Source organism: Oxyura jamaicensis, chromosome 2 (genome assembly GCF_011077185.1).
Source record: "Oxyura jamaicensis isolate SHBP4307 breed ruddy duck chromosome 2, BPBGC_Ojam_1.0, whole genome shotgun sequence".
Classification (NCBI taxonomy): Eukaryota; Metazoa; Chordata; class Aves; order Anseriformes; family Anatidae; genus Oxyura; species Oxyura jamaicensis.
Genome location: NC_048894.1, coordinates 45700075 through 45718412, shown reverse-complemented (window position 1 = coordinate 45718412; position 18338 = coordinate 45700075). Strand labels below are relative to the sequence as shown.

Genomic DNA, 18338 nt, shown 5'->3' with positions numbered 1-18338 from the left:
TGTGTTATAATGGGGATTGCTCCAGGTCCAAAACACAAATAATTCACAACACAGGATGGAAAGAATATTATGGATTAATTTTTGATCTATCAAATAATCTCTTTAACAAGAGTGAAAGGAATTTTAAAAGCAAACCCTTGCAGCGTTTTCCAGTTTGGGTAAACAACCACATTTATGCAAATGTATTTAATATCTCTCTGTTTTCTAGCATAATGGTCATAGATATTGTTACTAGGATGTCCCACTACCAGCCTGAATGCTTGACGCATACAAACACTGGGAAGTTATGCGTGTTCTCATTAATTTTCAAAAATCTACAGGGTTCTAACACAAACAGTGCCAGTATAAGCATATAAATGAAGGTACTTAATGCCAAGAACATAATCAGACTATCAAATGGTATGTGAGAAAGCATGAATTGCTTGTCTGCCAATAGAAGGAGCAAACATAACAACCTAACTGTCTGCTGGCTTTTTATTCTAAATTCAGTGTCAAGGACTTAAGCCATGACCTGAAATTCTATAGCCCCAGGCCTGCTCCATATTTTTCTCTGTTTCACCAAATCTGCAAGAACAGTGAAGGAGCTCTCACAATATGTTAGTTGCTCAGGAGGGTCCCTGTGTCCTGAATTTGTATCAGCTCTTAGCAGAACAATGCAGAATATGCCCTCCACCCTGTCAAAATCTTTATTGAGTTTGTGCACTCTGTGTGTGAAATGCTACCCAAACGATATGTATTTAAGGACAAGACTGTTTATGGAACCAGCAAATTTAAAATAAATATTGCAGACTGCTCTTGGGAACATTCTCAGGTTCAGAATAACAAGAGCCATATGATTCAAAGAGCTGTGCTTATCCAGCCAGTGAGCAGGGACATGTTCTCTTGTGTGTGTGCAGCGGAAATCTCACCAGAGGGCACATCAAGGACGCTGGAGCCTATATCTGATAAGAAAGTATATTCAATTAAACTTCTTTATAAGCTATGCCAGTTTTCTTTTAAAGCCCTCTTTAAAAGAGAGCTCTGTTTTTCCAGGAAAGGATCACAGAAAGGAAATGGAAAGCAGCAGCTTCTTTCAAGAAGGCAAAGTTTCTGTTAAGAAACTGAAGCAACAATCTGTAACTGATCTGTGGGAAAAGCAAGCGTAGATTTACTGCTTGCTGTGTGCTGCCTGATGGGCAGCCTGTTACCAAGCCACGTGACTCACAAATACAAAGGCTGCAACCCAGTAAGTATCCCAAAACACTTTGTACATGAAACACTGCATACCCAGAGGCTGTTTACCTTTCTAATTTTTAAGAAAAACAGATGGACTCTTTGCTAGATAACCACTCCCCCACTGTTCTCTTTGCTTAAGCTATCACCTACCAGTCTAACAGAGAACAACGAAAATGGCAGTTTCTTTTCTTTCTGCAAGTTCCAGGAATGATTGAAAGAGACTCTCTCCCAACATGCATCAAGTGATCCCAGTACCTTAAAGCATACGTCAGCCGTATGTTCCTATCACGTGGATTAATTATACATGGCTCGTGCAAACTGAGAGAGCTCTGTCAAAGCAGGCAGGCTCATTTACGCTAAGGACACAGTACCCAGAACATCTACGTGGTCACAGGATCAGAGGGTTTGATGGGAGCTTTTGAAATCATCTTGATGACCCCTGTCTCCCCTGAGAGATGTTTTTTTCCATTAGGTGCTTCAGTGGCAGAGCGTGTACAATCCTGCTGACCGTTCTGTTGTTGCATTTCAGGGCCTTAACCTGCAACAGCATTTCAGCCTGTTGTCTAATGACAAGTTCCCTGCTGCTTTATAAATCCATTTCTTCATGCCTTATCTACTATGGGCACAGAACAGGTTATTTCCCTGCTTCTGGCTATCGTCTTTTTTGTACTGTTGCCATGCCTCCCCGCTTGCTCACAAGCACTGGTGTATACCATCTTAGTGAAGCTACGTAATTATTCACAGCCACTACTCGACAACAGAAACAGGAGTCGGTGGGTGCTGGTTCCTATCAGAGACAGTAGCCATTAGGGACAATGGTGCTCAGCACCTCTCAGAAGCCACTGAGAACTGGCTGTCTCTTGAACAGCAATTTGACAAACTCACGTTGCTTCTCAAATATTTATGGAAGGAGGGGTGTGCCCCCAGAAGAGCGTCAGACTTACATGGAGCACTGGCTCCTGCTTACCCTTTCTACAGCATGAACTTCACTGCAAGAGACTTAACAAAATGCACTCAGGCTGCTAGGAGGAAGGCGAGCTGCTTCCACAGCAAGAGGACACAAGATTTGTGACAGCGTGTGTTCTGAGGCACAGCCACTCTCTGCCATTTTTGCTCGGTTTGTTACTGAGAGTTGTGCGTCTGCACATGGGAGACTCTTTCTACTGATATTACTGGGCATCGTGCCAGGCCTCAATGATGAAAGAGTGATGCTTGGGAACGCACTAAGTGATAATGGCATGAAGAAACACTCAGACTGGCATTCATTTCCAGATGCTATGGTGACAGGTCCTCATACAGACGCTGGTGCTGTAAGTAAACAGAAAATAAAAGTCGTTCCATTTTTCAGGAAAATAAATGTCTGAAGAAGAAAGTCTCATACACAGCTTGTGTGCCAAGGGCTTTACCAGTTACCTTTCTCCACATTTTCCCTAGTTTATATGCAACTTGGATCCTCTCCGTGAGCAGTGCATGCATGGTAAATTATAATGTGCATGTTTTATTACAGAAAATGCAGACATATTGTGGCTCATGCTGTAGGGCTTAAATCATCACATTAGGTCTTTATAAAAAATGGAGATCGCTCAGCCTCATGGGAAAGGCATTTGCATCTTCATCATTACAGAGGCAACAAACTTCATCCATAAAGATGTGCCTAGAACAAATGGCAGCAAATTGTGGACACATGTTTTGCTTTAATTGGTCCTCATCAACTCAATCTAGCTAGTGACTTCAAAGAGCTCTCACTAAGAAACCTCTTCCAAAATTTTTGGTTTAATCTTTTTATGTTCTTTTTTAAACGTCTCAGAGATTTCAGATTAAATAGAATCTTTGAAGATACAGTTTGAAAGCAGCGCTTCTTCACAGTTCTATCACATGTTTAATTACTTATTCATAAATTATGAATGACTAGAGGTAAAGCAGCATTGCCCAGAGCCCCTGTCCTGGGCCAAATGTGGTATTGCAATTTTTACAAAGTCTATCTCTTGACTACTGGGATCAGATTCAAGCCAGCTACAACCATATTCAAAAGAGCAGCTGCTGCTCGTGTCATTTTCACATACTATTCTTGATCAGCATAAATGGATGGAATATGCTCTTTTTGGAAAGCACAGCAGAGGAATATGGATGGCAATAGACTGATTACATAACTCATCTAAAATTCATGAAACAGTCAGATGCTACATTTAGTCTCTCAAATTCTTATTTAGATATGGGCCTGATTCCTTAAAAAATACAGCTAACATTTCCTACTGGTCTATAAATCAGACGAGTAAGTCTCTTCTTCTAGCCCACAAACCAAGCAGTCCTCACAAGTATGAGGGTCCCACTGTCTCAGATTCTGTATAGACACACAGCTGAACACAGTGAAAATGAACAGAGGTAGAAATGAATACACAGAAGGGTGTAGCCACTACTGGCCCAGTGGCACAGCTGGGACTCAATTAAGGTGTGACAAGTCTCATAGCAGTACACCAGGTTTGGGAGGAAACTACTACTTACCTGTCTTGCCTCTCCAGCTGATCACTGGTTGTACAAAATCCACCAACACTTTATTCAAGACATCCCAGTTTTTGATTCATAGGAGTACATACATAGGGCACCTCTCTCTGTAAACCTAACCCTCAATTAACCACTCATAACATCCAGACAAGATGAAAATCCTGCTACATCAGAGAGGCAGCACCACAGACCCAGTTGTTGCAGTTGCAGGTAAGGAAGGAAGGTGTAGGACATCAGTGATTCAAGTCAAAATAAAACATACCAACTTTGACACTCTTCTTGATATTTTTTTTTTTGTAAATTAGAATAGCAAAAACAGCCAGTCTAGTAAAATAAAGAAATATCTTGCTTTATACCCTAATGGCAATGAGTAAAAAAGAGATACATTAACTAGATTTTTGTAAAAGTCTATAAAATACTTGTTAGATTATTTTTTGTCTTCTCATTTTACTTACCTTCCAAAATTTTGAAGAAAAAGTTACAAATTATGATGTTTGCACTAAAAATATCAGTCTACAGAAATGTCTTAACAGTGTCAATACTATCTAGCACCTAAAATCTTGCTTTATGCCTGTGGATAGGACAAAGAGCCCTTATCTGCACAATCTAAATTTCACCTTTTTGAAAGTCTTTTTGCTGGACTTTTATATCGCATAAACTCTTCTGACAGCAAAAACTCAGAAAAAAAGAATCCAGTAATCTCAGCAAGTGACACACAGAATTTAGTCTGTGTGAGTCTGGGGCTCCCTTCTCATCATTCTCAGACCTTTTTGAAAGACCCCCACCAGATGCTAGACGGAACCCATTTGTCCACAGCAAATTAGACAAAAACCATTGTTAAAAAAAGGTTGTTGGATTATTTCTTCCAACCATCATCTTCTGCTTCTAATTCTCATTCTCCTGAGGGTTTTCAGTTTCAAGGCACAGCAGATCGAATTCAAACTTGTACAGGACTCTGCGGAATCACCTGATACTTTAATTTCTTTCTTTATTACATCTCCAAATATCTCAGTGAACAAGAGAATTTAACTTCCTCATGGTTCCTCCAGGTCCATGACACAAGACACAAGACACATGGTTATGTGCCTTCCTCAATTGTGGCTGGCATAAATAATACTACCTTATTTATGAATTTGAATGATTTATTTCTTACAGGAAAAAAATATATATTTACTTACTAAACAGTTGGCAATAGAGGACCTGTAAGCTTCTCTTCATGGTATCATGTGATCCTGCTGGTCTGCCAGTTTATTCATGATTCTGTCAAGGAAATCAAGAGAAGAAAATGATTTGTGATTTACTACAAAATTCATGCTTTATTATTACACCTATTGATTACAAAGTAAGATGGAGCTTCACAGGGAAATTGTATTGATTAGCAAAAGGAAAATGCCTAACTGTGCTTTAGCCTTTTTAGCCATGCTTTCCAACAGCTTGGCAGTGAAGGGTAGAGCTACAAACAAGAAAAGGGAAAAATTCTTAGGAGTATAAAAAACACATACACTGAAAATTATTTTTGTGTCGTGCCTATGACTTGATAAAATGTTATCTCACAAAACTTAGTTTGGAGAAAGGGTCCTCACTGAAGAGCAAATGTGGGATGCTGACACTGCCAGGCAGTTGTGCAGGCCCCACAGAGCTGGAGCCACCTCCTGGAGTCTCCCCTTCTTGCATCACTCCAGAAGTCCTCAGAGAATATTTTCAAATACTTGTCAAAGGTATTTTTCACCACAGTTTTAAAAATCAGCCCTGGCCACACTGATGTTAATTATTCACATTTTGAGGCAAATAAATGCATAAATCAGAAGTGAGAAGTAAACACAATCCCCAAACACTACTGTGAGTAATGTCTCACTGAGGACCCAAAGACAGCACAGCATTTATGCTTTTCATTCTATAAAAAACATTTGCTGGAGATTCATAACCAACTTTGAAAGATAGGACACTGAGATCATCCTCTTGTGAATATTAAACAGTGTGTTCTCTCTCCTCTTTTTCAGTTCAATGATTTCTTCTTCCAAACTACTTGGGATGTTCCTGAGACACTTTAACATGCCCTCATAAAAATCTTTCAGAACTTAAAATGCAGTCCTGAATATGTAAGATAAAGAATCCAAACCAATGAGCAACACTTTGGAACTGAATAAATGCTGACCAGTTTGTGAAAACAGAGCTGTATTTAACTATATTTTATGCAGAAGCTCTGTAAGGATTATCACTTTTCCTTCCTGTGTTCCGTAACAAAAGATGCTTGGTTTTTGTTGAGTTACTGGATACAGCAATTTGTATACACAAATTTGGATTCTCTCATGCTTTCTTTTCCATTTAAAAAGGAACCTTATAACATCAGAGGAACTCGCAGAACTTTCAGTATTTGTAAGGTGTTTTCTTCTAAATGAAAGCAATCATCTGTGAATGAAGTTATTATTTTTTAATCAGAATTAGGCTCATAATGATGCTGGATCATGAAGACTTCCTGAAGGACTCCTGGTCTTCCCTTTCTCCTTGAGGTTTATCAAACAACAAGGCAAACACAGTAAAAAAAAAAAAAAAAAAAAAGTCTTTATGCATAATCATATGCATATCATGTAGTCCATTACAGCACTTTTCAAAGACATATAGAAAAAGCCTATGGATTTAGGGTTGCAATTTCAAATTCTCCATTTTTTATCGTATTTACATGACTCCAGATTGTTCAGTGTTTGAAAATTCTGGTCTGACATACACTTAAAGCCAGAGCCCTTGGGGATACGGAATCTATATTGTCAGTGGTTTATCTGGTTCTTACCCTTTTCTGCATATATTTTTATTAACACCTTAATAGTGAAAGCATGGTCAATGCAGACTTTTTGTATAGTTCACACTGTGCTTGGCAACTGTGTTGCGATACACTATTTTGGGCTGTGAACCACAACTGATTCATATTTCCCTTCCATCTCCATGTTAACACTACCCGTAGTGTACAAAAGCATTTTACTTATAAATTCTGGTCTTGTGTTTAAAATAAACGGTATGCTGTTGAATATTTATTTATTTAGATGGGACTTTCAGGGGAGTTTACCCTTTGCTAAGATGTAGGAATTAGTGTGTACATGGGGAAAGAAACAAAGATTAGCACTTGAAAACTTTCACAATGTTTTTCTGTTGTCTTCAGTTAGAAAATTTATCTTCTTGATTACATGGCCAGATAATTATACTGAAAGAACTCAGGAAAACTGCATAAACCAAAACTGCGTTGAGTTTACAACCTCTGAAATTTCTTCAAAGTTCTTGGCATGACTTAAGGTTAACTTGATGATCTTGAGGTCTCTTCCAACCTAGAAAATTCTGTGATTCTGTGATAACTGTGTGGAAAATAGTGCAAGTAAATCCATATTTTTGAGTATCTCATTTCCTGTGTAAAAGAGATACATGCAAAGCAAGGATTTATCTGACAGATAATGTAAAATAAGATAGATTGAGATTTATTTGTATGTTTGGAAGCCAAATCGCACCAGCAACGATTTTCCAAAGACAGGGTCTGCTTGCAAACACTATCAACACTGCACAGAGTTCAGGCAGATGAACCATCGTGTTACAAGCCTGAATCGTGACCTGATGTTTGACCAGAGGAACCACGGTATCTACCAAGGTGAAAACTCCAGCGAGCCCACCGCCTTGTGTTTAATATTATCTAGCAGCAAAACCAGAGGAAAACAACATGTGAATCAATCTGAGTATAAAGAAATCCTTGCATCCTACCGCATCTGACTCAATTTCCAGCAATCCTGGGCTGAACACAGGATCTGAGCTGCCATGTCTTATTATTAACATTAATAATTATTCCTCTTCCTTGTCATGCACAGTTTTAGTCTTCCACTGGATCACTTAGCATCTCTTTTCTAAACTGAAAAGCTGCAGAGAAAACCTCCTCTCTGAGTGTCAGCTTGTATCCAACCATCGCAGTACTACCTTATGGCCATAAGGCTCACTTAAGCCAAAATTTATTCCCCCGGAAGTACCTGCTTTTTGTAGTCTCTAGCTTATGAAAAACTTTTGCAGGTCTTTTTTGATAAATGCATTTACCTGTATGTCTTATTATCTGTAAATCTTACTATCTGCTGGAGGGACAGGATGCCATCCAGAGGGACCTGGGTAGGCCTGAGGGGTGGGCCTTTGTGAACCTCATGGTGTTCAACAAGGCCAAGTGCAAGGTCCTGAATCTGGCCCAAGGCAATCCCAAGCACAAATACAGGCTGGGCAGAGAATGGATTGAGAGCAATCCTGAGGGGAAGGACTTGGGGGTGCTGGTTGATGAGAAGCTCAACATGAGCCAGCAATGTGTGCTTGCAACCCAGAAAGCCAACTGTGTCCTGGGCTGCATCAAAAGCAGCGTGGCCAGCAGGGTGAGGGAGGTGATTGTCTCCCTCTGCTCTTGTGAGCCCCCTCTTGAAGCACTGCATTCAGTTCTGGGGCCTTAAGCACAAGAAGGACATGGACCTGTTGGAGTGAGGCCAGAGAGCCATGAGGATTCTCAGAAGGCTGAAGCACCTCTCCTATGAAGACAGGCTGAAGGAGTTGGGGTTGTTCAGCCTGGAGAAGAGAAGGCTCTGGGGAGACCTTGTAGTGGCCTTCCAGTACCTAAAGGGGGCTACAGGAAAGCTGGAGGGGAACTCGTTATCAGGGAGTGTAATGATAGGTAATGGTTTTTAAACTAAAAGAGGGGAGATTTAATTTAGATATTAGGAAGAAATTATTTACTCAGAGGATGGTGAGGCACCAGAACTGGCTGCTCTGTTCACAGAAGCTGTGGATGCCCCATCCCTGGAGGTGATCAAGCCCAGGGTGGATGGGGCTTTGGGCAACCTGGTCTGGTGGGAGGTGTCCCTGCCCATGACAGGGGGGTTGGAACTGGGTGATCTTTATGGTCCCTTCCAACACAAAGCATTCTGTGATTCTGTGATTCTGATTCTGTGATCTGTCATGAACAAGAGAGGTTACAAACTGAGTGTTAGCTGGGGGGGGGGGGTCTGGTTCACCAACCCATGCTTTCTGAAGTAACTAATGGAGCGGTCTTAGGCACTAACAGATTAGCAGAGCTATGCACATGCAGATGGAAAATGCAGACACACAGCCAGCTCCTGACCTTGCACAGATTAATATAAAACCAGAGTATTGCCACCTGTTTTGTATCAACTGTAACTAACAAGAAGAAAAAACATAAAGAGTGAGCAGAAACAAAAAATGGTCAAGGAAAAAAAACACCTGCATTTGAAAAGTATGTGTTAAGCTTTAAAAATCTAAGATCTATTCTGAGTAGATGAATTTTGTGCACATTCTAGCTTCACTCTACTCTTTTTACACTTCCCCAAGTTTTCACAGGAGTACACTTTGCCAAAATATTCATTTTGAAACATATTGAGCTTCAATATTTGATGAGCTATTTTGACTATTTGAGGGAATTATGTGTTACAAATATGATGGATCTTTGATTAAGATTGAAAAAAAAATAAAGATTCTCAAACTTCATTTCCTAGATTTGTAGTTATGTTTCTAAGTACTTGGGTATATTCCCAATCACTCTGAAGACCCACTGGCTCTCCTCTAAAGACTAGGATATAAAATTCTAATTAAAAAATTTTCATTTTTTGTTCTAGATTGCAATTCATGTTGGTTTACCTACTGATATATTTAGAAACCAAGTAATTAATCTAGTGCAAGACTGTACACTCAAACTCATTTTAATTTATAAAGACCCATCTTCAGTAGTAAAATTGGTGGAAATTTGTATCCACAAAGGGTGTTACATGCCTAGTCTTAGATACCTGTGTTTGAAAATACCAGCTAATATGTGGTGTTTGAATAGAGCTTACGTATTTTGCCCTTTTTAGTGCACGATGTTTCACATATAGTTTATCTTAGGCATGATGATGAATAGATATGTGAAACCCCTACGGACAGCTAGCAATATTGTCTTTCACAGTAAGTGATCCCTTCAACGTCTCAGATAAATTAAAGAGGACAATGAAGACATAATGATGAATAGAAGACAAAGGAGTCCAAAAGAGCTGACAGCTCCCAGCCATTCATTATGTCTGATGAGAAAAAAAAATACCAGTGGTGCCTTAAATTAAAGAAGAAATGGAGGAGAACAGAAGATGAGTGTTGAGACAAACCTAACAGTCAATGGACAAGCTTTTTTGCCTTTTGAGTCTGTCACACAGAAACCAGCAGACTGAAACAAAGAAGATGAAAAAAAGGTGATGGAAAGAGGAGATAGGTGAAAGACATACCAGTTGTAACCCATGAAGCACAAAAACTTTATTATTTTATTTCTGTCTGTCGTCTCAGCTATACTATTCCTGGTTTTGCAGAACGTGAAAGAGGAAAACAAGACAGACCCAGAAGTACCTCCATCTCCAATTATCATTGGTAAATCCACAATCAAGGAAAAGTCAGCCTTGACCCTTTTAGTGTTGTCCTGTTTTTTAGGGCTCCACAAATGCCTTGTAAGAAAGCAATAGCAGAGGCTCCTAACTTAAAACTCATGGAGGTGTGATTTCCCCATGAGGGAAATGCCTCTTGCAAAAGGTAGTTTCAACAGCAACCAGACGTCTCCCAGCAAAAAGGCAAGACCTTCTATTTTCCCACCTCTCTTCCTGGTTGGACTGTTCTTGTTGCATCATACGTTGAATTCAGAATTGCTTATCAAAGCCTGTGGTCCTGACCATGAGGTGGGCTTTCGTGGCCAATGGGAAAAGGCACAGGTTCTCACTCAATACTGGCTCAGGCCAGCTTCACACAGCTTTAATTCCACCACCAAGGTTTTCACCCCATTTCCCACAGGTTAGCCACTCTGGAAGTATTCAAGGGTGTCTCATAACAGGAAGCAAGTGTACTGTTTTTGGCTACACAAGGCTCAAGTGTAGCTTTGTGTTTTCATGTTTGTGTGATTTGTTTCTTAATTCAATGGCCTACTTCCACAATCCAGCTGTTATTTTGCAAAATTTATGTCCCTGAAACCTTTGGGGCATGCTAATAAAAAGATGATTAACTTGCTGCACTAAGATTCCTTCAAGCAAGAATTCTGTGTTCTTGTTCAGCATGTGCCACATTTTCCACTGTGATTTATTTCCCACTGCTTGGAACAGGCAAACCATAGTTACCATCTTTCTTCATAACATCCTGAGTGCAGCAACTTTGATATTTATGCCCCCTTTATACTTAGATCTTGAAGCGCTCTTTGGAATGGATTCCTCTTTGCAGAGCCAAGAAAGAACAATTCACATCTACTTTCACAATTATCCTCAGAAGTGCACACCTTTTGCTTTCTTAAGGTCTCCAAAGAGCAGGGTCTGCCCCCAGGATACCACAACTAAGCAGAACCAGTCTTGTTAGCATTGTGTTGACCTGTCATATGAGCATCAGGAGTAGTCAGGTAGAAGCTGAACTACATACTATTGTGCTTTTCTACATGGAAAAGACTTGTACCCTACGTGACAGAGACTTACAAACACTGCTGTCAACAAGCAGATAATCAAACACCACCTGGGAAAGAAAGAAAGAAAGAAAGAAAGAAAGAAAGAAAGAAAGAAAGAAAGAAAGAAAGAAAGAAAGAAAGAAAGAAAGAAAGAAAGAAAGAAAGAAAGAAAGAAAGAAAGAAAGAAAGAAAAAGAAAGAAAGAAAAAGAAAGAAAGAAAGAATACAACAGACAACATGAAAGCCTCTCTTTACTTTGCAGGGCATCTATAATTTCCGCTGGGCCTCAGCCTGGTTGTGGATATTCTAGTTTTGGTGTTTGAACCTTCCCATTACTGCAGGCCTAAACACAAACCAAGAAACTTACACAGAGAAAGAAATGTCAATACACAGGAAAACCTGGCAGAAACTGTTTCCTTTTCTCCAGTTCCCCTACCTCATCAGTAACTTTTACAATCCCAGTCTCTCTAACCTAATAGTTCAAATGACTGCATCCCCATAGGCCTCCTCCTGACTCTTTCTGTAAACAGTCTTCTCCATGAACAGAGGAACGTGGGGAAGTCCTAGGCTAGGAGATCACTTACAGGCTGCTGTCATTGGCATGGTGAGTGGAGGACAGTGCCAGTTACCTCAGTTGTTCCTTATCGTCTTCCTTTAGCCACATGTTGAACCTGGGGCATGTCAATGAGAGGGAGAGGAAGGAAAGGCTTACGCTCTTTGTGTGCGCTGTCACAAAAATGGACTGGCATTAAAGGACCTCATGTCCTGGTGGCCATGGCTAGGGGAAGAAGTTAGTCTGAAAAGGCCAGGTAGCCTTGCTGTTGCCTGGGGCCGTCTAATGCCTTGGCATCTGTGGTAACATTATGAACCATCACTGGAAAAGCCATGGGCAAGCGTTGAAAGGGTAGGAAAAACTGAGAGGAAGAATACCAGAGTGTAAATGAAAGGTCATTTCATGTGCGATTTTCCTGGCTTTGATGTGTGCTTGCCCTCCAGCAAGCTTGAGCCCCGTGACCTTTTTGGAACAGCTGTGACAGACAAGGTTACTCTCTGAGCTGATTATAACCAGGAAGGCCCAGAGATGGTGATCAGAAGAACTACAAAACATTAGCTACTCAATGTCCTTTACACTCCGTAAGTTGTGCAAGGGACTTTATTTCTTACTCTGCTCTTATCTGCTGTTAGCAAACAATTCTAAAAGCAACTCCAGTGTGAGATAAGTATGATCCTCAGTTCTTCTGGTTGCTTCTTGCTCCCATGGGCACTCAGACATGATGCTGTGTGTCTGTCCATCCACTTGGAGAATGAGGAACTAAGAGTAAGCCTCTCCTTTCCATCATTCATCTCTGTGGAGCTCTGAGAAGAAGCTAACATATTTATAAGGATCAAATTGACTTAGCAGCTACAAGGATCATTGGAATTTGGTCATTAATACACATTAGGAGTGGAGAGAAGACCAATGTATGAATTTTGTAACTTTCCTATGGTAGAATGCAGATCCAGTAGCATTTATAAAGTAGAAGTTCTTTTGTTCCATTTCCTCCTACACCATAAGTTACACTACTTGTTAGCTAGATACCATTTTGCTGCAGTTATACCATACTTAAAATCTACTTTTCCACTATTGTCAATTAGTTCCAAACAAATTAACCATCTGTTAACTGTTACCAAGTTATGCATCAAGGTTGAAAGACACAGTCCCACAGGGCACTGTCAATTTTCTGCAACAGCCTAACACTAGATTGCGACACTGTAGTCATTTTAAGGAACTACAGATTGCCATTAGATACTCTAATTTTACAACAAATGTTTTACTACAAAAGGCTTTCTGGGTGCCCATTTGTCTTCTGTTGCTTACGAAGGCAATTTTTTTTCCAGCCGTAGTACCACAGTTTTATTTTCCAGGTGGAGGAAGTGACTTCTGCCACTTCAATTACATGAAAATCTCTATTATCTGACAGTAAAACAAGGCACAGGACACATAAATGAACCATTCAAGCCTCTTTCAAGAAATAACACACATGCAAGGATAGACTTTGTGAATTTATTTCCACTGGAAAACTAATAATGATATGTCAAGGTCTAGCTACATAAATATTTCCCTTATAGTTCTTTCTTTGCAGTTACCAATGGCCAGATGGAACTTTGATGCTGAAATTTTATGGCACAGCTTGAAACATGCTATTTTTGCTAACTGTTTGAAGGAAAAGAGCCCAACTACTCTCAGTTTGGGGAAGGAGCATCTTTCATGTTGCAACTTAAAAAAAGTGAAACAACTGGGTCAAGAAAGTTGGACCAAAATAGTCCTTAGTGAAAAGAACCTTTCACCATCCCACTGTCCTCTTGGAAAGCCATTTTTTTTCCCCTAATGAAATATAATAGATTTAAGTCTAAGCAGTGTAAGTTCTCAGTTCTTTCTTTATGGATCTTACGGGACCCAAAACAATACATACTTTGAAATAATTTCAAGTTCATGACAAAAATTTCACTTTGCAGTACTGTGCCTAGGAAGCACTCTGCAGTGTAAACTGTCTGCTCTTTGACATGAAAACTTTATAATCATTGCAAGCTCTACTGCTAGAAGACTTTCTTGGCACATAAGGCTACCCCGGTCTATCATCTCCTAAGATGCCCCCTGCAACTGTTTTACATATCTCTGTAACTTCTGGGAAAATAAGGAAGGAAAGAAGCTGTATTTTCTTTGTCAATCGCAGCAGGTAACAAACACAGAAACCAGCTCCATTTCCACATACCACTTTTGATGGTGTGCTTTCCCAGGAGGATCTTCTACAGTATCTCACCTGTCCCAGGGTGTCCACAATGTGGATGTTAACATCTAATTTACTCATCTAAACTCTCTCTGTAGGTAGCAGGCTCCTCTATAGCCTGGCTCCCATGAACTGCTTTAAATGCTTGTGCTGGAATGAGGAGCTCCATCCCTTACACAGGGCTGTTTCTCTCATGTGACTTTCAGAGGGCAGAAGATCCACCTTTAATTTCAGCTGGTGACACTGAAAATGAGGATGCCAACAGCTGTACAAAAGGGTCCCACCAAGTGCTCTCTCCAGCTGTAGGGATCTCAAGGTTTATGGGGTTAACTCCTCTATAGCTGTGTTAAACTGGTCCCTTGTTCCTATGGTGTAGGATACACAAGAAAAAAGACTTAATGTAAGGAATAAGCAAGCCAATAGCTCTGCCTGCACTGTAATAAGCACTGAAGATTAGGAGAAGGGTGTACCTTTGTGAAGCTGCTGAAATCAGGCTTCCCACATTATTCTGCTTGATTAAACACAAATATTTCAAGTAGAGAAAGGGAAAAGCATGCAAAAGAGGTGTTTTCTCTCTTTTATAGTATAGTACTGTATTCCAGAGATTGGCTGATTGGCTTAAATGTTCAGGAATGGAAATCAACTGTAAACAAAGAGAAGTATGCAGGCTCTGCACGTCTGAAATCTAGGCCAAAATAGCACTTTCAGAAAGATGCTTAAGCATTTAAAGATGTAAGCAGGTGCCTTGCTACCAAAACCACCTGTATTGTAGCACTGAAAACACTGGTCTTACACTGGCCCTAGATGACTTTAAAGAAAATCTATAGTAGAGATGGAAACAGCTCAGTCTAACATTTTAACTGCATGATCAACCTTCCCTCTAGCAAGCAACACAATTATCCAGCTAAACAAATAACCCTTAACAAATCACCACAAAGGAGGCTCATTATTCTGCATCACTCCTACCTGATTTACAGTGAACAGAAGATGTAAGCAAAAGCAGGAGAGGACCTATAATTGTTTTTTACAAAAATCTCATGAACTGGGCTTTGGCTTTGAAAGCTTCAATTGTAAACAGGGTTCCTTTCACCAGCATGCACCAATACACTGTAAAGATTGAGGGGGTGAGATAGAGAAGAGGAAAAAGGTCAAGATAGACTAAATAAGTTTTGGCCCATCTCTAGGGGAATTTCAACTGACCTGATGTAGGATAAGTATAGGTGAGGCTGTCCCCAGGCTCACACATTCTGCTTTGTCTCCAAACTTCTCGGCTAATCTATGTCTATAAAGCACAGAGGAAATAATCACCAGTGAGGAATACCAACACAATACTCTTTCTGACTCCATCAGCTGCTGAATCCAGTCCACAAAAACAGTGTCTTTTTGCAAACTGAAGTTGGGTAAGGAACCAGATCTTTGACTCGGGACCTAGAGCCCTACCAGCAGATGCTAGATGTGGCCCATTCTATTGTATCAGACACGATCACGCAGTTAAGGAGAATATAAACACCTCAGCTGCCAGAAGTTTTAGTAAAAAGTAACATATTCATTATTGCAATTTTAATTTTGAATTGTACGTTTATGTTTGGATTTGTATGTAGATGGCAGATGATGACTGTTTTCTGCTTCTTTCCTTATTCCCTTATTTATACTTGCGTGCCTCTCCAGTGACAAGGGAAAACAAAAAAAGGAAAGGAAAAAATGAATAAACACATACATGGCATTTTCTCTCTCTCTCTCTCTCTTTTTTTTTTCCAGTGAAAAGAAAATCATATTAAATTTCCAATCAAAATATATGTTTAAAAATAATATTTCCATCTCAGTTTTGGATGGAATGTTTTGAACCAGTTCTAATCATAATGTGTAAGTATGGCATAAGGATCTAATTTCACAATGACAGGTTATAATAGACATATACAAGTACCTAAGATTGAAAGAAACATTTTATTACATTTGGAAAAAAAATGGTAGGAAAGCATAACTGCCTTTTGAATTCTTAACAATCCAGCCTCAAAAGTGCAATAATATGTTTAACAGTAACATGTACTGTTGGTTAAATAACATAGGGCATAAATTCCTAACAAAAACAACACAGTCTGTAATGATACTTTAGTAAAAATATCAGTACAATAAACAAACATGAAAGGTGCATTTTTGAAGATCTCTGTGTGTGTTTTGCCAGATTCTTTTAACCCATGACCTAGTGTTAGTTCTGGGGCAATGCCAACAGAAATGTTTGCTAGTTTCCTATGAGCAGCTATTTTAGACCATACATTAATCTTGGAATAATCTCTATCACTTCAAATCTGCCTGAAGTAGCTTCTTGTATGAAATTATAATAACTCATGCTCTAAGAACAGAGATATCCTTGGCAGATTGGGATGGATGGATGCATAAATGCATGCACACAGTTATACGCCATGGAAAGTAAGTTGATGTCTTGACCTACGTCTGCCTGGTTAAACCTCCTTTTAAGAGAGCTATTTACTACCTCTCCTATAATCAGACATTCAATATGGTAAGAAGAGAAGGCAGATAAAGTGAGCTCTGAAATATGACTGCTCTGCTTTGGAGGGCTGATCAGCATACACCAGAAAGTAGAAGAGTACACTAGCTTAGACTTGACATTTCATCTCAGAGTTTATTATGACTGTGTGTAGTTCAAGGGACACCATTTATTTATCCTCAACTTTCAGCCCCAGGGTTTGATGTCAAAGGAAGAAGTGGCCTCAGAAAGAACAGGGGACTACCAATCAGTGACCCAGACATCAATAGCAACCCCTTTTATATAAGAATATTTTGCACACCATTTTGACGCAGCAGGGGAGAATAAAATGAAAATTGGACAGGGCAACAAACAGAAATATAGCCCCATAAAAATTTAGGTTTGGAGGGAGGCGGCAGGAAATAGGCGCTTGGTAATTTCCAGGTTATTCATTCTTGTCTAGGCAAGGTTATTGTGGTGCATTTCATTTGAGAAGGTATGTAGTCCTGCCTGGTTCAATAGGAAGAGTTTCCAAGAAAACTAAATGTCAGAGCGGTGAGGCTTATTGGTTTTGCTCAATGTAAATTCACTTTTTATGCAACTCTGAATAATAATGCCCTGCTCTGTGTCAACATGATGAATTAACTTCAGTGGCTTTGGAGGCAGGGGGAGTGAAGGAAAGAGAAGGAGAGATAGGGGAGCTTCCACTGCTAACCTGGCACTGATAATGGCGCTGTCTGAGATTTAGCTCTACATGACAGCTCTGGAGCTTTAAAGAGGATTTAGCACGCTGATGGCTGTGTCTTATTTTCTCCCCCACAGCTTTACGCAGCTAGTAAGACCGCTATTGGCTGAAAAGCTCATTCTCCCTCCTTCACTAGGTTGAACACTGGCATAGACAGACATGCAGGTAAGCCAGAAGGAAATGCATATAAAAGAATATGGGAAATCTCAAACAGCAGCATCTGAAATCATGTCATGCTGTCAAGTAAGATTATGTTCAGATGCACAATTTATTTTAATAGCTTACTGTAAACTCTCATTTACTGTCCAGAAATGAGATGTTCTCCCTCAGGCAAAATCCACTCACCCCAAGGGGAGCTTTGCTTCAATAGAGACCCCAGCATCTGGCCCAGGATTTGTAAAGCAGTCCAAGAGAAGACCACTGTTTTAAGAAGGATGTTTTGTTTTGTTTTGTTTTTCTAATAGAGGTAAGAAACAGCACGGGCAGGAGAAGAATAAGAATCCCTGTGACTGCACATTTGATAGATGGATTTAATAAATAAACATCTGGCTGAATGATTCACCTCAACTAAATGTAATGAGGACAGTTTCAGGCGTGTTAGATATTCTTTTCCTACATCATAACTAAGATGGGCTAAGCCATGTTCTCAGCTGCCAAAGGTCAACCCAGAGTAATTCCAGTGACTTACTTTGTCAGAATATGATGTGATTAAGCTGGACTTTGAATATGAAAATGAACTGATCAGGGAGAATGAGGAAGAATGGCCTTTATCTTCCTTCCCCTCTGTTTTCCTCCTAAAGAAAATTCTCCCAGGGAAAGACTGCCTTTTCCATGCCATACCTCACTTCACCTTCACTTTGTTTCTGTAGACTGTAAAAAAGCTGGGGGAAATGAGCTGCCTCTTTTGGGTGCAATTAAATTCTGAGCTGTGAGTTCATCCCTGCAGGAATGGAAGACGGGAGGTGCCCAGCCGCGAGTCTGTTGTACAGCACGGATCCACCCGCACCCCACAGCAGCTCCCACAACTGAGCCATGTGGCAGCCCAGGGATGCAATGAAGAATCCTTTTCAAACAAAACTGCACCTTCGCTTGCTTCAGGAGCCCCAGCACCAGTGTTACCATTGCCATGGCAGCTAGAGAAGACAGGAATCAATAAGAAGCAGTG

The 18338-nt window shown here is 40.1% G+C and overlaps 1 protein-coding gene across 5 annotated transcripts in view; it reads right to left on the bottom strand.

The window, feature by feature from the left end:
• Window positions 1-18338, bottom strand: part of TMEM108 (transmembrane protein 108) — a 155976-nt gene that overhangs the window by 75136 nt on the left and 62502 nt on the right. For 3 of the 5 annotated variants that reach the window (XM_035317059.1, XM_035317056.1, XM_035317057.1), the window contains exon 3: window positions 4896-4977. In XM_035317059.1, coding sequence (XP_035172950.1) covers window positions 4896-4935 — 40 coding nt within the window. In that variant the 5' untranslated portion in view covers window positions 4936-4977. Of the gene's footprint in view, window positions 1-2182; window positions 2524-4895; window positions 4978-10107; window positions 10370-18338 lie in introns of those variants that run through there. The other 2 variants (XM_035317061.1, XM_035317058.1) reach the window with 2 other exon arrangements.